The sequence below is a fragment of the Endocarpon pusillum genome (assembly GCF_000464535.1).
Source record: "Endocarpon pusillum Z07020 unplaced genomic scaffold scaffold1292, whole genome shotgun sequence".
Taxonomy (NCBI): Eukaryota; Fungi; Ascomycota; class Eurotiomycetes; order Verrucariales; family Verrucariaceae; genus Endocarpon; species Endocarpon pusillum.
Genome location: NW_006913656.1, coordinates 167,523 through 193,338, shown reverse-complemented (window position 1 = coordinate 193,338; position 25,816 = coordinate 167,523). Strand labels below are relative to the sequence as shown.

At 50.7% G+C, this 25,816-nt stretch overlaps 10 protein-coding genes across 10 annotated transcripts; 4 read left to right on the top strand and 6 right to left on the bottom strand.

Moving 5' to 3' along the window:
• Positions 1 to 995: 995 nt before the first annotated feature.
• EPUS_04947 (uncharacterized protein) lies at positions 996 to 4,155 on the bottom strand (the record flags this gene model as incomplete). The annotated part of the gene is made up of 3 exons (XM_007789758.1): positions 996 to 3,201; positions 3,360 to 4,059; positions 4,125 to 4,155. The coding sequence occupies 3 exons, from the start codon at positions 4,153 to 4,155 to the stop codon at positions 996 to 998; spliced, it is 2,937 nt and encodes a 978-aa protein (XP_007787948.1).
• Positions 4,156 to 4,824: 669 nt separating this feature from the next.
• Positions 4,825 to 5,646, top strand: EPUS_04946 (uncharacterized protein; the record flags this gene model as incomplete). Its single annotated transcript, XM_007789757.1, has 5 exons — positions 4,825 to 4,878; positions 5,004 to 5,210; positions 5,283 to 5,291; positions 5,354 to 5,417; positions 5,468 to 5,646. The coding sequence occupies 5 exons, from the start codon at positions 4,825 to 4,827 to the stop codon at positions 5,644 to 5,646; spliced, it is 513 nt and encodes a 170-aa protein (XP_007787947.1).
• A 357-nt stretch (positions 5,647 to 6,003) lies between these two features.
• On the bottom strand, positions 6,004 to 6,717 carry EPUS_04945 (uncharacterized protein; the record flags this gene model as incomplete). The annotated part of the gene is made up of 3 exons (XM_007789756.1): positions 6,004 to 6,194; positions 6,252 to 6,587; positions 6,642 to 6,717. The coding sequence occupies 3 exons, from the start codon at positions 6,715 to 6,717 to the stop codon at positions 6,004 to 6,006; spliced, it is 603 nt and encodes a 200-aa protein (XP_007787946.1).
• A 797-nt stretch (positions 6,718 to 7,514) lies between these two features.
• On the top strand, positions 7,515 to 9,251 carry EPUS_04944 (uncharacterized protein; the record flags this gene model as incomplete). Its single annotated transcript, XM_007789755.1, has 1 exon — positions 7,515 to 9,251. The coding sequence occupies one exon, from the start codon at positions 7,515 to 7,517 to the stop codon at positions 9,249 to 9,251; it is 1,737 nt and encodes a 578-aa protein (XP_007787945.1).
• Positions 9,252 to 9,645: 394 nt separating this feature from the next.
• Positions 9,646 to 11,483, bottom strand: EPUS_04943 (uncharacterized protein; the record flags this gene model as incomplete). The annotated part of the gene is made up of 3 exons (XM_007789754.1): positions 9,646 to 11,074; positions 11,134 to 11,273; positions 11,334 to 11,483. 3 exons carry the CDS (start codon positions 11,481 to 11,483, stop codon positions 9,646 to 9,648), a joined length of 1,719 nt encoding a protein of 572 aa, XP_007787944.1.
• Positions 11,484 to 14,636: 3,153 nt separating this feature from the next.
• Positions 14,637 to 15,123, top strand: EPUS_04942 (uncharacterized protein; the record flags this gene model as incomplete). The annotated part of the gene is made up of 2 exons (XM_007789753.1): positions 14,637 to 14,921; positions 14,998 to 15,123. 2 exons carry the CDS (start codon positions 14,637 to 14,639, stop codon positions 15,121 to 15,123), a joined length of 411 nt encoding a protein of 136 aa, XP_007787943.1.
• A 995-nt stretch (positions 15,124 to 16,118) lies between these two features.
• EPUS_04941 (uncharacterized protein) lies at positions 16,119 to 17,552 on the top strand (the record flags this gene model as incomplete). The annotated part of the gene is made up of 3 exons (XM_007789752.1): positions 16,119 to 16,151; positions 16,251 to 16,325; positions 16,383 to 17,552. 3 exons carry the CDS (start codon positions 16,119 to 16,121, stop codon positions 17,550 to 17,552), a joined length of 1,278 nt encoding a protein of 425 aa, XP_007787942.1.
• A 604-nt stretch (positions 17,553 to 18,156) lies between these two features.
• On the bottom strand, positions 18,157 to 19,387 carry EPUS_04940 (uncharacterized protein; the record flags this gene model as incomplete). Its single annotated transcript, XM_007789751.1, has 4 exons — positions 18,157 to 18,456; positions 18,508 to 18,732; positions 18,780 to 19,080; positions 19,203 to 19,387. 4 exons carry the CDS (start codon positions 19,385 to 19,387, stop codon positions 18,157 to 18,159), a joined length of 1,011 nt encoding a protein of 336 aa, XP_007787941.1.
• A 686-nt stretch (positions 19,388 to 20,073) lies between these two features.
• Positions 20,074 to 23,041, bottom strand: EPUS_04939 (uncharacterized protein; the record flags this gene model as incomplete). The annotated part of the gene is made up of 3 exons (XM_007789750.1): positions 20,074 to 20,763; positions 20,824 to 21,028; positions 21,735 to 23,041. 3 exons carry the CDS (start codon positions 23,039 to 23,041, stop codon positions 20,074 to 20,076), a joined length of 2,202 nt encoding a protein of 733 aa, XP_007787940.1.
• A 560-nt stretch (positions 23,042 to 23,601) lies between these two features.
• EPUS_04938 (uncharacterized protein) lies at positions 23,602 to 25,662 on the bottom strand (the record flags this gene model as incomplete). Its single annotated transcript, XM_007789749.1, has 1 exon — positions 23,602 to 25,662. One exon carries the CDS (start codon positions 25,660 to 25,662, stop codon positions 23,602 to 23,604), a length of 2,061 nt encoding a protein of 686 aa, XP_007787939.1.
• Positions 25,663 to 25,816: the final 154 nt, after the last annotated feature.

Below are 25,816 nucleotides of genomic sequence, written 5' to 3'. Positions count from 1 at the left end.
AGTAGTGGAGGGAGCGTCTGATCTTAGTGCAATCCTACGTGAGGGAGACAGAAGGGCAGTCTGCTTCATCCAGACATAGAAACCCCTCTCGCAGCTGCTCCCTACGTGAGAATCCCATCCTGAAACGCCTAACTCAGTATAACATGACTGCAGCTGCTGGCTGGCTTGTGGCTCAAAGCTGTTTCTTTTTGTTCTTTTTTTGGCGCAGCCATACCCACCCAGAGACTGGAGTTCGTCGCCTCTCTCTGGTTATAACTACACATTTCAATTCGTTCCAGCAACGAGCCGCCTGACTGATAGGCTGCAGCCGCTGGGAGCAGTCGGCACCGCCAAGTTAGACCACCAAACCCCTTTCGTTCATATATATACTAACTAATGGCTGTGACCAACGAACTAAGTACTGTGGTGAATAGAAAAAAGGAAGAATAACCAACTACTAGCCACGCGAACAGGACTCTGAGCTCGATTGAAATCGGACGGGAATGAACTTGGTACGGACTGTCTAACTAGTATGATGCCGTTCATTCCCAAGCTGAGTGTAGCCAGCATGTGGGAATCAATGTCAATGTTCACAGACGCCTAGATTCGCCCTGTGGATACCTCGCGCTTATCGATCCCCGTTGCACTGAACCATCCCAATCCCATGCAGAGAGGTCTTCCAGGCCCCAATGAGGTATTGCAGCGCGCTGTGTTGCTGTTGTCAAAGCTATCATGGATCAGAAATATCGATAGCGGCCAAATAGAGGCTTCATCACACACAGCTCAATCGCAGAGTACCGCTGCACCAAGACCACACAACTAAGAAACCTCGACCCAGGGGTATCCCATCATAATTGTTCATCACATCGGATGCACATCGCATCGTTGCATCATCGTCACCACCCCCAAGACCCCGAGAATCCTGTGCACCATTACACATATGCCAGGACAAGAGGGACAAAGAACTTCCAACAAAAAGGTGTCAAACAGGACCCGACGCGGCAGGTGGACTCGCGTCATATAACAACAATCTCACCCATAGCATCTGGCCCATCGCTCAAGATACCCCATTCCCTCCTCAGCCGCTTCTGTTTCTGTCTTTCTTTCTCCTTTTCGTCCGTTCCAGTATCATTTGCCGCGACGGCATTCTCACCCCCGACTACCTCAGCACCGTCTTCGATCTCAGCATCTAGACTAATCCCGCTATCATCATACGACTGATTTGGTCGTTTCGGCGAATTGGCGGTCTCAATGCTTGGCAATTCCAGCGACGGATGGTTCATTCCCTCGTCGTCTCCTTTTGCGTGTTCGTCTTCGTCACTTATTGTACCAGCCTCTACCGAGGCGCTGACCCGATGCCCATTGCTGGTCTCCTGCTGCCTTAAGCCATAGACTTCTTCATTTGCTTTTCCACTTCTCGTCGGATCGACAGCACGCTCATCTCCACCCACATCATCTTGTGTTCTCTTCCTCTTCAAGCCGGGAACAGGATTAGAATCAGCATCGAAAATAGCGCTGCTGTATGCGTGGCCAGCGGCCCATCCTTCATCCTGGATTCGCTTTTCCTTTTCCATGTCGTCAATCCTTCGCTGTTCGGCCTCAGGCAATAAGAGCCCCTCCATCTGCGTCATCCATCCCAGCATGCTGGACAGAAAGGCCTTGAGGAACCACCATGCCTGGTAGCTCTGTGCTCCGCCCATGCCAAACTGTGTCAGAATGCTGTCCCAGAAGCGGGTATGCCAGTCGATAATGCATTGCGGATGATGACCTTCAAACATCTCTGGCAGCTTCTCTAACCACTGAATCCATCGATCAAGACTACTTTCACTGGTCGGTTGAGTCGGACTGCTCTTCCCCAAGATAGCCGTGTTTGCAAAGTACTGTGACCATTCCGTAGAATCTTGAGCCTCGATTGGCCTCAGAGCTTCCTCGTCGAAGGGTGTCAACAATGCTCTCATTTCGTTCCTCAAACACCACTCAACGGCAGTCCAGCACTCAGGGCTCGGCATGCTTTCATCAAGCAGCCGGTCAGGGCTCACCAAGGTCACCATGTCTGCCCACATCTGACTTCTCGTCGTCTCGTCACTCAGCAGCGGCGCAACATTGTTCGCTGCCTGGTTGACTCTGGCAAGTTTCTTCAGCAGATTGCAAAACCTCGTTGCTGGAACGACTTTGGCAGCCACAACATGGGCGGGGCATTTTTCTTCAAACGCGCTGACAAGATGACTGACCAGCTTTGTGGAGACACGGTCAAACATGGACCAGACTGGCTCAGGAACGACCTGTGTGACCAGTGGTGCGATGTATCGGATCATCTTCTTGTACATGCGTATATCGCATTCTTGGATCCACGATGCAACTCGTGGTTCAGCTAGAAGCTTGGCGACAGGAACGGTCATCGTTCCGTTGAAAGCAGAGTGGTGGTGAAAGAAGGGTTTCTCACGACAGAAGCGAAAAGAATCGATGACCATGATGCAATATGAACGGTAGAGCGAGCTCAGTGAGTCTACAATGGGAGGGTCATAGTGCACGCCGGCAAGATATTCGTGAATGTCTGGAAGCTCAATTTTTGCTTCAGTCTGGCTGAGAGACGGCGAGGTGTGGGAGGTGGATGACGGTAAGCCAAGATATGTCGTTAATGTCGCTGGGAGGGAAGATCTGATCGAGGGAAGGCAGGTGATGAGAGATGGTGACATTTGGTTCGTAGATATCCTCAAAAGTGGAGCATTTGACTTCTCACAATGCATCTTTCCATTTGCCTTGACTGGTGGCGGCGGATAGACGTTGTATCTGGTCGCTATATCTATTGGTTGAGATCCAAAGGATGCGCTTGGTGCAGGAAACTCAGCCGTATGTGGTGGTGCAGCTGATAGCTGGTGACTGCTTCCATTTCGTGTGTGGTTTGGGTGAGACATACTCGCCTCTCCAAGGGAGTTGTTGTGTCCGTGTTGACTGGCCGGTCGTGATATAGTCTGAGGTTGATATGTGACTGTCTGGCTACCCTCTAGCGGGACTAAAGACAGGTCAACGTAATGATACTTTGATTCTCCTCGGACTCCTAATCTGCGAGTTTGCACGTTAGGAAATATAATGCGCACTAGTTTGCCAAACGATGCTGGATTCAAAGTCGGCACTCTTTCATCACCACATCGTGCAGTGTAGCGCTGAAATACTCGATCTCGGCGTACTGAACTGGAGCTACGCTGACAGCTTTCTTGCAGCCTAAGGATGAGTTAGCATATGAACTGTTTTGTACGTGAGGTTTTGATGAAGCAGTGGCAAAAGGGAGAATTGGCCAGCTCAGCCAAGAGGAAGCAAGAGCATCCTCGTGCCTGCCCTGTCTAACATTGCAAGAATGAAGACTTGAGAATAATGCATACCATAACATAGCGAAGACTTGTTTCGCCTTCTCGGATTTCCCTCCTCCTCCTTCGTTCTGTTGAACTTCTGCCGCAACTGTCTTTAGTGTTTGTCCTTGGTACTGCTGGACGAGGCGGCGCAACTCGGCGTCGTTGGCAATGCTGGTGGCAGATCCTTTCTTTTTTCTTTGGCCATTATCTGCATTTTCAGAGTCCTCAGGCGCCGGAGATTGGTTGTCTGCAGCATCGAAGGTACCCGCTCGGGCGAGTGCATGCTGAATATGGTCTGATGCTCCGAACTGTGAAATCGCCTGTGGGTAACCTTGAGAATGCATAGCATATTGCTGCATTTCATGACTTTGCATCTCGTTATGTTGTTGTGCTGGCAGGCTCGGATCAAGGTTATACTGTTGGATTTGGGCGAATTGTTCTTGTCCATATCTGGCCAACATTTCTTCTGGAGATACATTGTACATCTGTTGCTGGTGTTGGGAAGGTATGAACATGCTATGCGGAAGCGGCTGGTCTTGTTGGTAGTGGGTTGCGGTTCCGGCGGATTGTATGCTGGTTGTCGACCCCCGCGACTTGGGTCGTGGTCTACTCTTGGTGGAAGTCATGGTATCGGAGCGAGAACGCTGCAATGTATCCGGCAGAGTGGCGCTTGAGATTTGGCGGTGATGGGAGTGTGCCTGCATTTGGCCTGCTTGCGACTGCGGCCGAGCTAGAGAGATGGTGATGTTAGGGAGGCACCCAATCGATACTTCCGCCATGGGCCATGAATCTTACCTATCTCGGTGATAGCATGTGCATGAACCATAATAGCAGAGACTTGTCCTGCAGCGTACAGCTGGAGTGTGGGTGTTGCACAAGCTGGGTCTGTCAACAATTGTTTGTTGTGATGATGGAATGCGCAGAAAGGCACTGCTGCTTTCCTGGCAAAAGCAGGAACACTGCCGTTTGTCAACAGCAACTAGGCTTCTGGGAATCTCATGTGGTTCATCAATTGATAGCTCTGGATGCAGCACGTCGTCGTCGTTGTCGTCGGTTTGTGGGTGGTCGCGAGCTTGTTGATTATTCGAGTGGATCTTCCCTAGCAACGGGCCAAGATTGTGACGCTGCTTTATTGGAGTGGATGGTTGGGTCAAAATGGCTGAATGTGTTTGGCGCCAGAAAAATGCATCAGCGGTGTTGCTTATTTTGTCTCTTTCCATTGGCCCCTCTTAAAGCGGCAGCAATGATCACACGGCTGCCAAGATCGCACTTTCTTTGCACCGATTACGTAGAACACGAGAGATGGAACAAGAATCTTTGATCCATGGTCCAAGCTCCGCCCAACACCATCTCATCTCATCTCCTCTCACCTGCTATCGATTATCATCGGCAACTAGGTCATCACCATTGTTAACTAAACGCACAGGCTCCATAACCATCACATCAATTCATTTCCGTTCTCCAGCCAGGCTTCACTATTCGCTATCCCACAAAGATGTCGTCCTTCCAAGATAAAGCCCAACATCAAATCTCGCAGTTGGATAAGGAGGTGTGTACACCCTAGTTTCATTCCAGCGTAGAGTCTGGCATCAGCCTCTTCAGCTCTTCCTTGCCATGTCTTAGTGTCTAGACCAATACAGTTGTATGGGGTAGTACGCTGACATGTCGCCATAGCTTTCTAAATATCCCGCCCTTAACAACCTTGAGAAGCAGACTTCGGTCCCTAAAGTCTACGTTATTCTTGGTCTCCTTAGCCTATACTTTTTCCTCGTCTTTTTCAACATTGCAGGCGCCTTTCTCGTCAACTTTGCCGGCTTCCTGCTTCCGGGATACTACTCGCTCGATGCGCTCTTTAGTTCCAGCAAGGTCGATGATACACAGGTACGTTCACCTACCCAGTACCGCGGCCCAGCTGTGTAGAGCTTGCTGAACCCTATGCTAATGGACATATAGTGGTTGACGGTGAGTTTGCTTGATTATCCAACCCCCAATCCGCACACGCGACTGATCACATGCCAATCTAGTATTGGGTGGTCTATGCATTCTTGACTGTACTTGAAAGCGCCATAAATGCAGTTTACTGGTTCCGTATGACTTGATCATTCAAAGTGAACATGCTCAGTGCTAAGATCCCACAGCTTTCTACTACACATTCAAATTCATCCTTGTCCTATGGATGGCTCTTCCTCAGACAAGTGGTGCCCAGGTCGTGTTCCGATCCTTCATTCAGCCAGTCTTCTCCCGCTTCTTCTCTGAGAGTGGATCTACCGCCGCCGATCTTCGTGCCAAAGCCGATTCTGCCACCAAGAACCAGTAAAAGGCACAAGCTAGGAGAATGATGGATGTTCGAAAGACAAATATGGTTTGACGTTTCGATGACCAGTGGCATGTTTCCTGTCATTTCGATCGAGCTTTGAGTGAAGGATGTTCAGTGAAACGGTTATGCTGTAGTGGGCTGGACGGGTTATGACATGGCTTTTTTGATGCCTGGTTGCAGCTTGAGGATGGGAATACTGCTCGCAATAAGGAAGCTTGCGGCGTTGATAGAATGCAGTCTTTCATGAACACGACATCATGGAATAATTGCAGTGTCCTCGTTGTTCTGGCCCGAAAATGTTGACGAGGGTATCTCAATATCTCTCGAAAGAGAGCATGCGGGTATATGTCTGTTTCCTCAATTCCAACTTCCAAACCGATGACCATATCCCTCCTGTTTTGGGTTTAAAACGAGCTGATAGGGAAAAGGGTTGGCATCATGAGTGGTGATAGGTGGTATATGGTCCTTATCCCTATTCACGATGGCCAATATCTTCATTGCCGTCTTCTGCAATGAACTTTCCATGGCTCTTCGCAACTTTGTTCTCTCTACATTCAGAGTAGTTAGCAGCTGCAGGTTCGTCTGCGCGGAGATGGTAGGCATACCACTTTCGGTCTTCGGCTTCGCAATCGTCACTTCCAGTAGCCACTCCTCCCAACACACCTCCTCGTCCGCTCCTCTCCCTATCCCACCCAGCCATCCTCCAGTCTTGCGTCTTCTTTTTTCGAAGAATTGGATGGCTATCTGACCCCTGACACCACCGTTGGGCGTGTCTGCCGAGGTCAATTGGTGTACTAAGGCCGTTGTGCGGGTGTCTATAAGTGTTTCAATCTCTGGGGGATCGGCAATGTAGGGTAGAGTGATGTCAAGCTGGGGGAGATCGCGCAGGGAGGGGCGGATAGGGGGGAAATATCGATGGAAGAAGATGGTATGAAGCACGGCTGCATTTGATAGATTAGCTGCCGCTGTAACATTCTGATGATTCCGCCGCTGACCTTTGACAATGTCCTTGACGAATGTCTGGTCTGCAAAGATCTCTAGAACATATTCCTTTGGTGCCCTGTGTTCCATGGCGGGGTTGCGGGTTGCGCCGCTGGCATCACCGTACCATCCAAGGGCGAGACGCTTATGACATGGTCGATCACGTATGAAAAGTGCGAAGCTTCAGCTGAGATGTGTCCGGTAAAATGATTCTACTGTGATTCAAGTTGTTGCATGTTGCATGTTGCATGTTGCATGTGGCATGTTCACTGCAGGTCAGCAGATTATGTAACTATTGTTGGGGAGCACCACAGGCCGGAGGGCGGCGGGCCCGCTTCCGCAGGGGTGGGTGCTAAGATGCGATAAGATACCTAGTAGTACTAAGTAGTAGTAGTTAGTAACACTGCAGTACTTACTACGGGGGCAGGCATAATTATTGTTAGTCTGGTGCTAGTAGCGGCTAGTTCTTCTTACTCTGTTGTGGTGCTGTGATTTGTTATTGCAAAGCTTGATTGAAGCATGACCATTCAAATGAGCTAAAATTTTACTTTTGGTCTGATATGGGCTTAGTTGTTTCGTACAAAGAACGTTTTGGAGTAAAGATACTAGCGCTGAACTAACAATAATTCATGGCCCCCCCGTAGTAGCATCCCCAGCCTCCCAAAGCCCCAAAGCGCAAGGAGCCGAGGCATGCAAGCCACACTCTTCTAGGGGTGGATGATCTATGCAATCATACTCCATGCTCCGTATAGTATTTGCGCCTGCTACATGCGCCGTGGATCATGCTGACCCGGCACAGCTGATGCTTCATTACCCCCCAAGTCTGGTGAACCCGAGTCTGGTGGACCATGAGCAGATCGACAGCATAGCCTTGACCACTTAGGGACATGATATCAGCCACTCGTCGTTGGGTGCGGCGCAATCGCAGTGGTATTGCCATTGCTGCCGGGGTTGTGGGCGCAACATATCTGGCCGGCCAATATGTGATAGGCAAGATTTCAGAAGCTCGAGAGCGTATGACCTCTGATCGATTAGCTCGGGAAAAGTATGTCCTCGCTTCCTCTCTTCCTCTCACAGATCTTGCGCAACCATTGACCCGTGCTAGTTTACGCCGGCGCTTTGAGCAGAACCAGACTGATTGCACCTTCACCGTCCTGGCATTACTACCGAACGTGACAGAAAACATTCTCGAAGCTCTACCCGTGGAGCACTTGACCCACGAGCTACAACAGAAGAGAGCAGAGCGACTTGCTAGATCTAGTGGAGAGGGCACGCCTTCTGAATTGAGTTCAGGACCGTCGAGCGTGAGGGATGGAGGAGACAATTCCAGCTTGTCGAGCTTCCAGTCCTCCAGCTACATTCATGCTAGCCAGTTGACGCAGCCCGAGAATGGTTCAGGACGGCCGAGAAAATCCAAGGCGCAATTGTGGAATGAAGTCAAGATTTCTTCCATAACACGCGCCTTCACTCTTCTATACACATTGTCTCTTCTCACTCTCCTCACCAGAATTCAGCTTAACCTGCTCGGCCGGTTGAACTACCTCTTCTCTGTCGTTTCTACCACACGACCTTTACCACTAGAGCGTGCCAACTCAATATCACTCGAGGATAACGACAGCCCCGGGAGTCCAGGCGGGCCCACGTATGGCAATGATTTCGAGACTAACCGCCGTTACCTGGCGTTCACCTGGTACCTTTTGAATAGAGGCTACACCAAGGTCCTGTCTGAAGTCGAGGCCGCCGTCACTGAAGTATTCGGCACTATATCTCCCACCGAAGCAATCTCCGCCACTCGTCTCTCCGAGCTCACCCTCCAAGTGCGCCAGAAGATTGAAGGCTCAACCCCAGCACAGCGTCGAGCTAAGAATTGGCTGGCGTACCTCCTTCCGCCACGAGCAGAAGAGGAAGACCTCCTCATCGAAGCAGGCGTCCTCACCCCACCATCAATAAGCACATCATCCGCCTCCTCATCTGATCAACGGCCCACCTCATTACCACCACCACCACAGCCTGCCGCGACGAAATCCGGCCTCGAGACGCCCCAGAGCCGCCTCCGCAAACTCCTAGACGAAACCTCCGATCTAATAGAATCTCCCACCTTCACCCGAATCCACACTCTCCTCCTCAACTCCCTCTTCTCCCATCTCATCGACAAGAAAGTCAGCGAGCAAGCCTTTCCTGCCCCTCCTCCACCAACCCAACCCAACTCCTCCTCTACTCCTCAATCCTCCGCCGAAGCTCCTCCACAATTCCAACGCATTACCGAGATCTCCTCATCCGTCACCGTCGTCCCAGCCAACAACCATGAAACCGCAGCGCCAGCAGAACCCACGACTAAGCTCGCCACTATCCTCGCGCTCCTGACCCGTCAAGCCCACGTGATTGGCAGTGGGAACACGCCGCCGCCGCCGCCGAACAACGAGTATGTGCAGGCGATGGAGAGGGAGGTTAGGGAGCTGGAGGCGTTTGCTGCGGTGATCTATAGTAGCCAGCTGGACGTTGAGTCGGTGGTGGAGGGTGGGAATATCGATGGGGATCAGAAGGTGGAGGGAGGACAGGAAGGCATGCTGGAGAGTGTATGGAGCAGCATCTCCGGCACAGACGGTGCTGGCGCGGGGAGATGATGGTGAAGCTTTTTTATATACTTGTTATACCACCTCGTGAGAGAGCACGCTTGGCGGATCTGGGGTACTACTAGGAATGGCGTGCTACGTGATTGATCTGCTATTCTATTTGCTTCTGGAAGGAGGGAGCTGCTCAGGGTTTGGGATGGATGGATGGATGGATGGATGGATGGACCGATCGATGACTTCTCGACACAATGCACTATATACAGTGAAGCGCCGGCTAGATAATTGTTCTATTTAGCTACGGGGCTAAGCCTGGTGCTTGCGATGGCTTCATACTGTAAGTTACTTATGATTACACTCCACTAACCACCATGCCATATCGGAGGCTAGGCAAGGAGATGCGAAGTTAGTGATAACGCTAATCGAGACATGCCTTCTCTGCCGCAAGTTATTGCTTCTTCTTCTTCTTTTCGCTCTCATGCCCTTCTCCTCCTCCTCCTTCTCTGGTATCCGCTTCCACACGCCCCGCTACGCCCTTCGGCCCCGCCTCCCCTCTGACCGACAACCTCGAAGCCCACAGCCGCCAGACCACCCACGCCACGGCCCCCGACTCCACCCACTCCGCGCCCCATGCCTCCGTGTTCAGAACCGGCACCGGGATCCTCTGCACGAGGTTTCCCCTCCCCCTTCTCCCAGCAGCGCCTAAGTCCGGAGCCGGAGCTGGAGCGGGATCCAAATGATAAAACATGGTGCGCCCACCAAACAAGCCCTCGTACCCCAGATTCACGCGATCGAACGGGTTGACGGGGAATTTGGTCCCTTCCTCCGCGGTGCAGGCCCAGAAGAGGATTGGGTCCGGGATGTCGATCGTGGAGTGGCCGGTGGGTGAGGGGGGGAGGTAGCGGAGGTGGAGGGGGATGGTGATGTTCCAGCCTCTTGAGGATGGGTCTGGGACTTGGTTTGGAGGGGTGGAGCTGGCTGATTTGGGTAAAGAGGAGGAGGAGGAGGAGGGCGGGATGGCAAGTTCGAGAAGTAGATTGCTCCCCCATTTCTCGACCACGTAGTCAGGCGTCTCGAGGTCGGTTTCTCCGGATATCGCACGCAGCGCTGTGAGGTGGTGGGATTGCATGAATATCGTGTCGGCGGTGGCGGAGAGTTGGTATTTATCGGCGAAGAGGGCACTGGGGAGGGTTAGGTAGGTGTGTAAAGTGCAGGCGCTGTCGGCTGGTTTGTTGGCTGGGGGTTGCAGCGCGGATGCTGTGGGGAAGGAGATTTGCATCGTAGGGTGGAGACCTGTTGGTTGGAGGAAGGAGACTGTGTATCTTTGGTCTTGGGACTGTGGTGGTGGGAGGGCGTGGTGACGGGATGGGAAGGAGAAGAGAGTTGGTTTGGGGTGGTCATCTTCCCCGACAACGGTGAGGAAACCGGAGAGGCTGATGTCGGAAGGGTCGGTTGGTGGTTCGTTGCTGAGGACGCCAACTTCAACTTTCTCGGCGTTGGCGGACGTATTGACGCTTAGTGACCATCCATTCTCTGTAGTTCTGCCGGTAAGAGGGTCGTATAGCACCGCTGGAGGTCGGGACCAGTGCGCTGTAAAGATCAGGGTATGGGATATACTGTCGTAGTCAATGTCGACGGTATCGGCGACGTTCAGAAGAGAGGCCGAATGGAGGCACTGCTGATCCGAGTGCCTGCATAGATAGCGTTGGAAGTATTGAGTGAGAGAGTCGAGAGACGGTAACAAGGAATGATATTGCAGTGAAGATGTCGAGGCGAATCGTCCGGAGCGCAAGTGCGGTGTTGTGAAAGTGGACAGAGGACTCGAGCATTTGAGAGTGCTGGAGAAGACTTTATGGAGCAAAGGACAGAGGAGGTCGCTGCGTCGGCGACATCAGCACATACACTATGTCACTTACTCTTTAAACATATATCGTACCCCGACTGTCTTTGCAGAGGTGTGTAGAAGACATGCAGGCCCGGTGAGATCTTGGAGACGAAGGGGGGAATGGCATCGTAGATATATTCGCTTGCCCACCGGATATGAAGCTCATGGCTTTGCCGGAGGACTTGCCATAGCTATATCAGGTTCGCCCTGTCAGTGACAAGTGCGCAATGAATAAATTCGAAGCTGATTACCTCTTCAGGCAACTCGTCGAAACCGACAGTCAGCCTCTCCTCTCGCGCTGCCCGCAGATTTTCAATCACGAAACGATCGCCGGAGAGATACAGCTGCCGAGGGTCGACTTCAAGCTTCGGGTCGTGCAAGAATGTACTCCTTCGCCTCATCATGTGCTGTACTGCAACGTAGCGCGTGGATTGCTGGCAGTACCTCGTTTCTGGAGGATGTCGCTCTCGTCGTCCCTAACAGTGCCCCTGACGCCAAGGTGTGGAGACTGCATCATGCTCAGCCCGGAAGTAGAGCCAAGTGGAGGTTGACATCAATGGAGGTTGACATCCCTTTGTTTGATGGAGATTCTAGACAGATTCCTGTCTTTGTGTCTGTTCGTTCCTCTACCCACCATTAAACTACTCATGACTTCTATAATTAACTGTTTATATCGACTGAGCTGTGCTTGGTCTGACGGTCATTTTTCATTTCGCAAATATCCCCTTCAAAGATTGAAATACTTGGGTTTTACTGTCAAAAGGGCAATCAGCCAAATCAGGCTGTAGATACCAACTCAGCGCTCAGACAGGGCATGAGCAAATATCCCTAATTCTTTCGAATGGCCCTCTGCGCCAGCTCGGCGCCACAGACCAAGGATGACGCTCATCCCTTTTCGACAAGGGGAAGGCCGCCTGGAGGAAGCGTGACTAGCGCCAGACTGAAGTGGCCAACAGCTGGTCAGGAATCACATAAGAATGCTAACACCAGACAGTGCTTTGAGAAGTTGGACCCGGCCTTAAATATGTGTCTCCCCTAATGAGAAGCACCCCCAAACACTGGGTTGCGCCGGGCAAGGGTGGGGTGAAGGAGAAGCGGTCCTAGGCAAACATTTCCATTGCAAATGGATCGGCTCTCTCTCTCTCTCTCTCTCTCTCTCTCTCTTAAGACACAAGAACTTTCTGGACCAGGACCAAGGTCAGCGAGTGAGATCTCTATACATACTGATGCTTGGTCTGACCGGCAGATCAAGCACGATCATCTGAATGAGGGACTAGTTAGGTACAATGTATATAGCCAATTAAGCGGCATTGCCAGCCTTCTAGGTCGGCCACGTAGGTGTCGCGGGGACCTAGAACCTTATCGCTTTCCATCCCTGCCGGCATATTGTTTTCCGGCTTTGAGTTTCGTATCCCAAACTGCAGTTTGTCCGTTGTAACTGGCGATCTGTTCCGCAATCTCCTTTGGTAGGCGTTCACCACTTCGCGTTGTCTTCCAGCTATGGAGGGTCAGTGTTTGCTTTCAAGTAGAAAAGCGATACAGATTCCTCATTCTGTATCTTGGGAGCCTATAAACCTCATAAAAGACGTTTCAACATCCTTTCTTCTCTGCATATCGTTCCTCTCCGGCGCAATTCGTTGGCTGCTCTCATTGAGAGAGTTTTCTAGACGTTGAGTACGGCGACTACTATCACCGTTCGCTGTTGCAATTATCCAGCACGTCAGCTTCCAGTTCTACACTTATGCCAGACTTGAGAGGAGTAAATGAGTGAGGTAGGAAAACGGGTGATTACCTAGTCGCTCGTTATGGTCGCTATAAAGATTCCTAATGTTGCCAAGGCCGCCCCCCTGGCGGTGTGCTAGGTGATTAGCCTGCTCGTGATCTGCAGCGTCCTGGTATCGCCTGCCAGCATTGTTCAAATGATGGAGCGAAGACATCTTGGCGTAGTCTTAAGGCCCGAAGAGTGAGATTATTTTGGTAAGATGTGAATCAAGAACAAGATGAAATTATGCTGTTCAAGCAAGTTTGTGGCCACCAGGGCTCCTGAGACAGCTTTTGAGGGGAGACAACGGTATATTTGCTCTTGAGAGTCAGAACAGCAATGTCTGAAGAATGAAATACCAGATGGGTGACAACAAGGCTTTATGTACTCCGCGAACGCGAATCCGATGACAGAATGAAGGCCTGAAAACATACAACCTCAGCACTGATGCAAAAATATCAGACAGGCGGGTAGGTAAGAAGTCAGATAGCACTTCGTGAGAGGCAGTCCAGGTCAGAGCACGTGCAGCAGGCTCACCTCTAGGATTTGGAACTGGACCCTGGGCTATTGGAGCATAAACGATATGCTTCGATGTTTGACCTTCCACCCTGGTAGAATCGTTTGGATTCGTTGCGATGAACTTGGCAGTAGGGAAATGCCTGTCCTTGATTTATTCCAGTAACAACTTAGACGTAGCAAGTGGCATCAATGCCTCATGTCTCATATCTATTACATGGCATATCCACAAGCCAGCATATCGCCACGTGCATCGTCAAGGAAATCAGCAGGCCAAAAAAAATATTTGGATCATCTCACAAGTAACAAAAGTCACTCTCTATGAAACCCAGAATGCGCGAGTAGAGAGGAGAAGGTTCATGGGACAATAATTTGTAGAGGTGAAAAGATGGTCAGTACTTTCTCTCTGAGCTGAAACGGAGTTCCAAACCAAACTTTAAAGCCTGAGACGTACGACCACAAATTGCCTTTCGGGAAAAGTAGAGCGGTGGACAGGCAGATTCTGGCCATTCGCCTGAAAATACAACATCCTGAAGCCTGAAGCATAGTAGTAAGTTGGAGGAAGTGAGCATACTGAGTACTACTGCGGAGTAGTACCATAGTATAGTAGTCGGGCAACAAATATTGCGATCCCTCGAGTTAGGCAATGCTTGGCATATTCAGGTCTCTACCTCGTACCGAGGCAGTACAGTACAGTACAGTGCATCACTCGTTTGTCAACTACGCTTGGCCGTCCATCTCCAACTCTTCGTTTGAAAATGGGAGATACTTGGATTGAAAACGGTAAGGGGCTGGTGCTGCGTCCTGACCAATTATTTCAGCCTCAAAGGATCTGTGCCAGGAGAAGTATCAGCAAATCCAATGATCTCCGGGCCCACTGGTTTGCTTCCTGAGAAAGTGGCATTCACGACTCCGTACACGACTCCGTACACAACACCGTACACGACACCCTCCATGATACTCGCAGTCTGCTTTCACAGCACCATACAGCGACACTCCATTCGCCATGACACCAGAAGGGGGGATGCCCTCGCCAAGTACCTTTCTGCTTTTGCCAAATGAACTGAGGACTATGATTTACCGCAATCTCTTCTCAAATCTAAAGGTTACTGTTATTAGTGACGTTGCGTTGATTGAGCAAGGTCCTGGGGCGATCATGCGCACTTGCCGACAGTGCTATGATGAATGCCTCCCATTTTTCTACGAACTCGCCACAATTAGCTTGAAACACGAAACCTACCTCCATGTTTTGCGACACAGGATTGGACCGCACAATATGGCCCGTCTTCAGAATGTTGAGGTGAGGGGTTTCAAAAGCATTCCGAATGATATAGTCGTGGTCGAACTGCCTGCTACCCTCAAAAAACTCCATCTGAAATGGGAGAGCAGTATGGGGTTTGGACCCAGTACTCCTGATGGCCCGCTCAACGATGATCAGATCCGAAGATGTATTGAGAGGAACCGCCAGGATTTCGAGAAAGTAGTGACAAAGTTATTTGAAAAGGCCCCTGACCTGCAGATATTCTTCGACACCGTGGTGGGACATGCGCCATTGAACAAGGTACTTTCCCCCGTTCTCATATTTCCATAGGCATGAGGTATAGTGGCTTGGAGAATATTCGATCTGACTTCCCTAGACCTCTGCAATGACGGCGCGCTACGCAATAATCAGGGTGAACGTCGTGAAGGGCCAGGACGGCGAGATGTGGTCTTGGGGAGGGATTGAGAGAAAGGTAGACAGATTAATGGTGGAAGAGGGCTAGGGTCAACATGATAGCCATCACGTTATCATAAATCACACCCAGCAAGGGGGTCTCAAGATACCATTGCACAAAGACTAACTCTAACCTGCATCACTAACCAAGACAGGAGCAGGCACACGGTGGGTATGATAATACAATACACCATCCACTAACGCCACTACTCGCAATCCCTTGCGTAGGGTACAGTAGGCATATCTTGCTCGACATTTAGATGCAAACGAGTACGCAAGGCGTGGTACAGGAAGACCTGAACTCAGGGCCCCTTCTGCACGGCTTTGAGGTCTCCTATGCTGCTTGTTGTAGCTTTCATTCGATTGTGGCACAACTCTACTGGTGGATTGTTTCTCTAATGAACTAATAACACTTACACTTCCACGCTATATTCGTGACTTTCTTGCTAATCCATTACAACTCGTAATAGTGGCGACAGACGAGGATGCTGCTGGGAGGCTTAATCTCTTTATCAGATTGATCTGACTTTGCTCTTCATCCTGATAGTGCCACTTTTGAGTTGGGTAGCGAAGCTATGACAGCTTACCCGTATCAAATGATATCAGGTCTCAGATATAAACGCAGGTATCATTTTCCTAGTCTAACAATCTTGTAGTAGTGCTCTCAAGATAGTGTCACTTTTTCCAAAAGGGTGCCTAGCAATATAAGGAAGTCTACTCGTTGTTAAAGTGCGGAGCAGATTTTGTTTCCTTGAACTTGCCAAGAAACCCTCCCCCTTTTTCTTCCTGCTCACGTACCGCCGCTATAGGGTCTCCATACTAAGTTAAGTTAAATCTAACTTACTTGGAAGTGTCAATTGGGCACCTTTGGCCTCTTTGATAAGTGCCATAAGAACACCGCTCCCGCTCCCCTCCTCACTGCCCATTTTGGGAACAATTTTCGGAAAGAATGTCGTCTCAAAGCTGCTGACATTTCCCTTCCCACCAAGCGATATCTACCTTCCTGGGCTGGACGCCGAAAACCACTGATTGCGGACATTCAACATGTGGGAAGTAGATCCGGAGACTCGAAGCAAGGTATGTACAGTTATGCGAGTTGCACCTCACATTAAATCTATCCACACCGACCATTGATTCTGCCCATCCTAGTTGTGCTAACATGTATCTTTACAACAGCTTCACCAAATCCAGAAGAAAGAAGGGAGTGGGAATGATCGATGTTGTGACTGCGGAGCTCCCTCACCACAATGGGTATATAACCCTATCCTCCGCCAATGCTTAAGCTTCTCAGACATCTGACTACAACAGGCGTCGCCCAAGTTCTCCACCTTCATCTGCCTCTCCTGCGCTGGCACCCATCGCGGGCTCGGCGTACATATATCTTTCGTCCGCTCAATATCCATGGACGCCTTCAAACAGAATGAGATCCTCCGTATGCAACATGGCGGTAACAAAGCATGGCAGGACTTCTACAACTCCAACATCGGCATCGAGAATGGAGGAAAGAGCTTCGAAGACAGCAGCATAAAAGAGCGATACGAAAGCGATGTCGGTGACGAGTGGAAAGAGAGGTTAAGCGCAAAGGTCGAGGACAGGGACTTTGACCGAGAGACATGGAAGAAAGAGAGGGAAGCCTACAAGGCCAAAGCCGCAGCAACAAACGCGGGCTCTAGAAGTCAAACCCCGACTGGATCCGGCCCTCGAAAAGGCGTATCCGGAATCGTCTCCGCCACCAACACCAACCCGACCGGCCGCTCGGAATCGCCCGCATCGCGCTCAAACCCTTCTCTTCCACTCTCCCAAAAAGAACAAAAAGAAGCCTACTTCTCCCAACTCGGCGCCGCCAACGCCTCTCGACCAGACCACCTCCCACCTTCGCAGGGCGGACGCCTAGGGGGATTCGGCAACTCCCCACCACCCACCGACCCATCCCACGCACAAGAATCTCAGGCCGACCCCATAGCGACCCTCACCCAGTCCCTCTCCTGGTTCACCACCTCGCTCTCCCGCACCGCCAAAACCGTCAACGAAACCTACATCCAACCCACCGCCGGCAAAATCGCATCCTCAGATCTCGCTGCCCAAGCCCGTGCCGCGGCCGTGCAGGCCGGCACGGGGATCCAATCAACCGCGAAGACCGCCACCGAATCTTTCAACCGCTTCGTCGAGGGCCAAGAGCCCACCGCGAGATCTGCAGCTGGAGCCGGAGCCATTGCAGGTAGCGCTAAGAAGGCGACCGAGCCCGAGCGCAAGGATTTCTGGGACAGTTTCGGTGCTGCAGCAACAGCATCCACATCCACATCCGCTGCACACGACAGCGAGAAACCCAAGCCGAAACCGAGCAGCATCGGCACGGCGGCCATGAAGACGGGCGGGAACGGCGAGGGATTGGCGGGTGCGCCTCTTGGCTCCGCGGCAGCAACCACGAAGGGAAAGGGCAAGGGGTTGGGAGAGGATGATGGCTGGGATGACTGGTGATGGATAGCTCTCGTTCTCCCGTGAAAACGCTGGTTCGTATTCGCGGAAGTCGGTGTAACTTGGTTTGGTTTGTTTGGATTGGATTGGATTATGACGAAGCTTGCTTCAACGGTTACTCGTCTGGCATATTGGATGGATGCATTGGGTACAAGGGCACTGGGCTGGTCAGTCAGTTGGTGGCTCTTGAGACCAAAATGGAAGTGAGAACGGATGCATAAAGAGCGTGTGGTTGAGTTTCCCGGGCCGATGGTTCAGACAGGATCTGCCTCTCTTCTGAGACATGAACGACTCTTCCTCTCTGTGTAGTCACAGACAGAGGTGAACAGGCCACTAGATAATACAGTGAAGGTTGAGCGAGATTGTATAGATTGGCCTACGTATGCAGATACAGCCCTTGATTGGCAAAAGTAGAAAAAAGGCAATATCACCTCAGCTGTGATCCCATGCTTGGCTGGCAATCTCATCCGATATCTTTGGTCCAGCAACCTCCAAAAAGCTGTCGAGTCATGGCTCGTCATCGTCACAATCAGCTAAGAGAATGCCTCACATAAGAGAATACCGTTGCTCCACCCACCCACCTCTCTGTCACCATGCCGAGCTTCGTTCAAGCAGCGGCAGCGACTTCTTCATTCTCGCCATTCTCCTTGGGTTCCTCGGCGCCTTCCTCCTTTCCGGGGCTATCGATGGCCACCTTGACGGCAATTTCACGCCCTTCGATATCTTTGCCGTTCATCTCAGCAACAGCTTTCTGCTGTTGTTCCTCCGATGCAAGCGTGACAAATCCGAAACCACGACCCTTGCGAGGCTCGTTGCGTGCTTGGAGCTTCTTGACCATGAAGCGGGGAATGGGTCGAAGAGCGATCTTGGCAGAGGTTGGTTCATATGCAGAGAAGAGTTCTTTGAGCTGGAGCACATGTCAGAAATGGCTGCTTCATGGCTATCGGAGATAGCTTACCTTATCCTCGCTGAGATCATAGGGTAGATTGGCAACCATGACCTTGGTAGTGGATGGAATTCCATCTTCAGGAGGACCACGCTGCTTTGGTGGACGAGTAGTACGGGGCTTCTGTTCCTTGGGCTCGGCAGCGGGAGCCTTGTTGGCCTCGTTGGTGACATCGGTCAAAGGAAGAACCTCGCCATTTGCGCCAGCTTCTGCAGTCTCGCCATTCTCACCAGTAGCCTAGAAGGTGTCAGTCTTGATTCCTTGCAAATGAGCTCGCGACATACAGCACGACCGCCACGGGCAGATCGGCCACCACGACCACGGCCTCGCCCACGGCCCCGGCCAGATCCTCGCTTCCGGCCTTCACCACCGCTTGTTGGCTCAGTGGTGTTATTTGCTCCGGTGGCAGGATCTCCAGCAGGTTCGGGCTTGCGTGCAACTTGAACAGAGACCTTTCGCTCCAGAATCTCTTTGCCAGAAAGATTGTTGATGGCTTTCTCGGCTTCATCAGCGGTCTCTAGATCAACAAAGGCATATCCGACAGGACGACCGGTCCGAGGATTGACAGGAATGGAGGTAGACTCGCTACGGTAAAACAGGTCAGTCTTGTTTGAATGGCAAGTAGGCGTCGGCAAGACTATTGGTGTGATGAAATCAAGACGGAAATGAAATGACAATCTCCTGAGTTGTGATCGATTCATACTCACACTTTGTAGTCTTTGAAGAACTCTTTGAGCTCCCCCTCAGTGGTCGCATATGCGAGATTCCCAATGTACAACCGACGACCTTCAGCAGCACTGGCGAGGACGTTGTCTTGTTGATCAGTGCTCGAGGGGTCTTGGATACTGGCGTTGGCCAAGTTGTCGGCGAGATTGTCGACGGCAGAGGACATTGTGGCTGAGGACAAGTAAGGGTCTACTTGTGAAGAAGAGAGACTCAGGTAGCGGAAGGCTGCCTTGGGAAAATTGAAGAGGGGGAATACAAGGGTAGCTAGGTGCCCTAGATACTGTTTGAGATTGAGAAAGAAGTTGGAATTGTTTTCAGAAGTAGTTGATGGTGATGAAGACGCAGAAACAGAAGGGGCGCGTGGATGGGCCAAAATAAATTTAATTTTTGGCACCTGAGGGAGGCGCTAGTCTTGGATGGGGAAGGTGCTCATGTCTTTAGTGCCCGCGGAGAGATTGTGCATCTTCACTTCTGTTTGCCTGGGGGACAAATTCACTCAAGCGGACAGAGTAGACCGTGACACTATTGAGGATCACAGTAGCCACCGGTGAAACAATAGCTATGTTCAAGTTTACAACTGGTAACACAGTTCCGTGATTTAAGACCCATCTTGGCAGAGGACAGCGCAGATGATCTGGGTGATCTGGTTGATATGTGGAATGGTATGTTGTGAGTTCTTTCTACCTGACCCGTGAGCAATAGTCAATAGTGCCACCAGATACGGCAGAAGCTGAGCGAAGCTGAAATCATATGAGGTGCCAATAGCTTTTGCTTACAACATGTCCAAGAAGAACAAACAAGAACGCTCCAACGCATTTCAAAACGCCAACCCAAACACCAAAACAGGCTGCTTCATCTACTATACGGGGCATTTCCATATCCGCCATCCGGTATATTTTGCCCGTAAGAGCCCGCGTAGCTTGTATCATAATCATGCATGATTGCTCCCGAGTTGGGACCATATCCCAACGGCCCAGCTGGTTGAGTAGGTTGTGCCTGGTTGATTTCATCGTGATCATTCTGCAACAAGGTATATTCATCGTCCTCCGAACGTCTTGCTGGACCGTATCCTGATGTACCACCCTGTCTCGCATCAAGATCTGCATGATTGTCATCGAAAGGGTCGTCATTCCGGATGTTGCTGGAGAAGGCATCCTGTGTTTGTTTGGCAAAGTTCTCGTTGCCCATAGTTGGATTTGGCATTTCACCCGTCCGTTTGTAGTGCATGACAGCTTTGAAGGATATAAATGCTGTGGCGGCAAAGCACAGCATCAGAACGACGCCCAGTACGATAACGCCTTGGCTGATCTTGCAACGTCCTGGGCTGCCGAACTTGAAGTTGTCACACCCAGTCGCCTCCTCGTTGTCCCCTTTGCCAATACCCTGGGAGACGTACGAGGCCATTGCTGCCCATGCACTCAGCCAAAAGACGACGGATAAAGCGTCCAAGGTAGCAAAGGCATAAACATTCGAAAAGCGCCGCGCTCGAGGCCACATTGGCACCATGACCAGATACACTAGGATGGGTATCGACAGCCAGCACTAAGAGAAGAATGAGTATTAATGGCATGCATTGTCTATACAGCTCGAATGATCTCTTACAAGGCCAAAGTACCAGCCGACTCTGCCATCTGAATGACCTTGGCGGGTAAATATGATGATACACAGGAGCCATGCAATTGCGACGATGGCACCTTGCGCAGCGTGTATATATCTTTTGATGACTGCAAGTTTATCTTGCGGCAGCCGCATTTTGGGAGAACCAGGTGCCGCCTGGTCTACCTCTAGACCACGGGCGTCAGGTGAGCTTTAGTGTATGTGTTTGTCTTGGTCTCTGGCAGGTATGGTCGGGGAACTGGAGGCCTCTCCAGGGGGGCACTTCCCAGTAAATTGAAGTTGAGTCCACGTCAGTGGTTAGAGAGAGTAGCGAGTATGGAAGATAGGTCGACTGTACAAGATGCAAAAGTATTAATATAACAATACAATCAGTATAAATGGAAAGTGACGAGGGCTGAAGGGGAACACAGGTGCTAACGCAGCGCAATGAGTGAAACTGCCTGCCAAGCTCAGCTGACGCAGCCACCGAAATCTAAATTTGTCCAACCAGCAACCGGGAACAATTCCTAGACAACCAAAACTTGAGGTCTGATAGCCCATAAACTGTAATGATGTATGCTTGTTGTATGTTATGTGTTTCTATGTAAACCTATAGAGAAATCAGAATGAGGTAAGCATTGGAGTGAATGCTTGATTGCAATACTGTAACGGTAGCGACCACCCTCCTTATATGTACATGCGTTCGGTCCCGGATCGTGATCTACCACGAGTCTAAAGTGCATGATTATCAACTCCTCAGCTCAGCGAAAATATAAGGAAATATTACAACGCAAGCTTTGTAGAAGACGGCCCACCCGGTGAACACTGTCATTGGCAACTTCAATAATCCCGCATCTTTTAGCACTATCCATATGGACAGAAGTGCCACAGAAAAAAAATGGTAAAATAGCACGAACGGTTGTCGGATTATGCCTGCTAAGAGACCGACTGGGCCGTCGATGCATTGGCCCCCAAGTTGAAAGTATCGAAAGCAGCCCATCTGGAGGTATTTGAGGTACGGATCGTTAGCTGCAAAAAGCGAGTACAGTGCCTGGGCAAGTATGTTGATCACGGCCGTGAGGTTCTTTCGCTGCCAATGGAAGGATCGCATCTGATGCAAGACGGCCTTGGAATCTGCCAGATCTGGTACATGATGAGGCGATAGTAGGCTACGCAGCAGAACGACATCGTTGAGGGCCACTGTCATGCCACCCCCAGTCAAAGCATGTCTCATGTTCATTGCGTCTCCTAGCAGGATCAGACCCGGGGTCTTGTTGGTGGCGGATGGGAGAAATGAATTTGGCATTGATCGTAGAGCACCCTTGTCGAGAGCAGCAGCAAAGGAAGGCTGGACTTGCTGAGGCAATGACGGCAAAACAACGTTACGTAAATGAGCCTTGACTCCACCAACCTTCACGGATGCGGTCGGCGTGTTGTCGGGTATATCCACGAGCGCTCTTGTTTCATGTGTGCCAATCTGATAGAGTAGTACGGGTGCGCCGTCACCCAAAATCACGTGGCCGTGTTCCGGCAGAGGCAGATCCGCGTCGATCAGCTCTAGGCCCCAAAATTTCGATCTCGTCTTGGGAGTATGCGGTAGGTAGGATTTGCGGAATTTGGAAGCGTAGCCATCAGCAATGACAGTCAGGGACCCAAAAAAAAATTCAGGCTTCGTTTTATTGGTGAGACTTTCGACACCAAGTACCTCAGATGTATGGGTCGACTTAATGATCGAGGTTACTTCCGTCTCGAATGTGGTGATGTTGGGATGGATCAGGGCTGCGGAGCGTAAACGGGATACAAATCGTCCGTGATGGAAGGACCGACCCTCGGGTTTTGAAGTCTTTTCTGGAGACGCTTTACTCCCGTGTGCGTTGCCAGGGTAGGGTATTGCCACCTCTTCTCCATAGTATATCACCTCGTATCCCTTGACCGGAATCGCATCGATCTCTTCCAGACAGTGCCTGAGTCCAAGCTTCTCCAATGCTTCGACCCCCCCTGGTTGTAGTAATTCTCCAACAATTCTATCGGGTTCTTTGAGAGATCTTTCAAGCAATATCACACTTCGACCCTGATCAGCAAGTGCAACTGCTAACGCAGATCCCAAAATGCCGGCACCAACGATAACAACATCAGCATCATGGTGAAGCCGACGACGCTCTTCCAGAGGGTCAGGAGGGGTTTCGAATGACGATTCAGAGGGACTGTCGAGGATGAGTGGCATTATTGGATGAATCTAAACGTGGACTCAGGGCATTGCAAAGCAGATCGCATAAGTCATCGTCACATATCAGTCGGGGGAACGTTCGGCCCGTTCAAAATTTATGTGGTGAGATCAATTGAACGATGTGCAAGGGTCATTGAGTACATAAGTGGCGTTGGTGGTGCACCCCGGAAATCGAGAAACGCTGAATGGCTACGGAGTCGTGCTTCAAAAGCAGTTGACTGCCGCTTAGAGTAGTAGTATGGCTGGGCAGCTAGCTATCTTCGTCTTAGCTTTAGCAGTTAGTGTCTTAGATCATCTAACACTTAGGCAATTGAGATTAAAGGGAGTAAGGCCCATAACATAAGATTACACCTTATACGAAGCATTTTAACCACCTATAAAGATAAAGACTACCTAGTAAATAATTTAAGCATCATTAGATGCTGGCCCCTTACACTATAGTTGACGGGTCAGCTTATGTTCGAGCTAAGAACCATTTTTTCAAGTAGATATCAATGATCGTTGGAAGCCAGTTCATTCACTCGTCCACGAGCTACATCTCTGCTTAATATGCTCTGCTATGATTCGTCCATTACAAAGGAAGGTTTTTCTCTGCCTGAAGGCCACCAATCGAATAGTAAATATGCTTCTGGCTCACTCCAGGGTTCGAAGCATGCCTCCACAGCAGGCGTTATAGCTGCGGTTCTTTGAGGCACTTCCGTTCTTTGCGCAAGGTGGGTCACATCTGATATAGACCGTTGTACCCTTGTAGGGCTCCTGGAGGCTTTTTGACCTGGGTTGGCGCTGTGCAGGACAGAGGCAGTAGTCGTGCATGCTGGTTCACAAGGGAACTCTACAGGACTCACTTCCGGCCGACAATGGGTGTAGGAATCACTTTCGGAGAGGATCCGGCGAAACTGTCTCTGCTTCAGTGGCGATTGGATACAAGCTCCCTTAGAATGAATTTCTGCTACAGCTGATGTATGCCGAAGTCGCTGATCTAGCAGCGTAAGATTTGAAGACATTCGAGGTAGCGGATCTACTTCTGTAGCTTCGTCGCCGATGGCATGAGTATGTTCAAGGTTGCCAGTAGCTCTTCGTGAAGAAATTTCTGATCTATGCAGCCCTTCTGCCAGTGGTTTGTCAAAGCTTTTCTGACTTGGAAATTCTGGGCATTGAGGAGGTTTAAAATCCTCGCAAACTGACAATTGAGATGGTTCGAAATCAGTTGAGTACGACAACTCATTCACGAATAATGGACTTGACGATGACAGAGGACTTGGAACTGGGCTGGGAGTCCCTTCAAGGGCAGTCTCAATATGTGCTGAAACGTGTGTTTTGCCAGTTGTTGGCACGTCATCTTCATCTTCATTGAGCAGATCGATAACAAGCGTGTCCGGTGGCATGTTTTGTCTCGAATGCTGTAAATCCCCTACAGCTCGCCGATTGTTTCTCTCCTTCTGTGCATATCTGTTGTCATCTGCTGGCCTTGGTCTTTTCTCCTGCCCAGGACGGAGCAGTAAATCTTTGTATATGAGCTTTTTCCTTGGCTTCTCATTTTTGAAGCAAAGTTTGGTCATCACCGGGCCTCCAAATTGGCGGGTGCTCCCAGTAGCATCATCAGCAGGAACCTTTGTGTGATTCGAGTTTCTAGTTGGCACAGTGGGAGAATGTGCAGCAGTGTTCTGCTTGGATGTCTGGTCCGAATTTAGAGCAGAAAGAAAGGATTCTCCAGCTTTCTTCTGCACACTTCCTGATGTCGTCGTTGAACGAGATGAACATGGGTTTCGCCTGATTTCCGCTTCTGGGATCGGTGTGGGCTGCTCCCTGGCTTTCCATTCGCCACCGTGGTGGGATAAGGCTGAGAGTGGTGGAACGAACGAACCGGCAGAGGCTTCCAAGTTTCTATTAGAACTCAGGAACGTTTTCTTTTGAGAGGGAAGGTTGATTCTGGTATCATGGACTTTCCCAGTGGCATCTGCTGTCGGAGATTGTATCGGCCTGGCGGGAGCAGGAATTTGAATCCTGTTCTCCTTGTCTGCCCTATTTGCAGCTATCCTAGGCCTCTTTGTAGCCCGATCTTCGTATGTCTCCGGCAGCCGCTGAACATTGTCTTGTCTCTGCTCGAATGAAGATCGGCCAGGTAGCCGAGCTCGCCCAATACGCCCCTGTGATGCTCCCAGGACTGCGGCTAGCGATTTGGGACGGGCTTGAGGTCCGGTGCCCACTAGTCGTGGCACGGATGTCATGGGATTTGAGGGAAGAGGCACACGAGGAGGGGAGGAGGTGATTTCGAGTCGTCGCTTATCCAGGATGACTGGAGCTAGATCTGTCTCTGTATGGCCGATTTGCTCTCCAACTTGGACCATAACACCCTTGTCCAGCCTGAGCTCCTCTCCCTCGAGGAACTCCCCCGTTTCTCTCCAGTGCGCGTCTCCAATGTAGTTTTTTAAGTCATCATAAACCATGACACGGCGATTAAAGGTATGGAAGCGCAGCGAGCCATCATGCCAGATCTTCTTCTTTTTCCGTAGATCATGTGTAAACAAGCATCGAAACTCGAAAACGGGAGCAGTGTTCTGTGTTGGCGCGACAGTGAGGCTTGGAGTGCCTCGAACGGTGGTTGTCATCGTTGACATGATGGTAGAATATCCTGCAGGCCCCATTGGCCATATTCGGTCACTTTCAAAGCCTGGATGGAGTCTCAATCATTCACGGCCTTCGCGATCCTGATGAATGACTTTCCTGCTGCCGGAGTGGGGAAGCTTTGCGGGGATACATAGAGACATACAG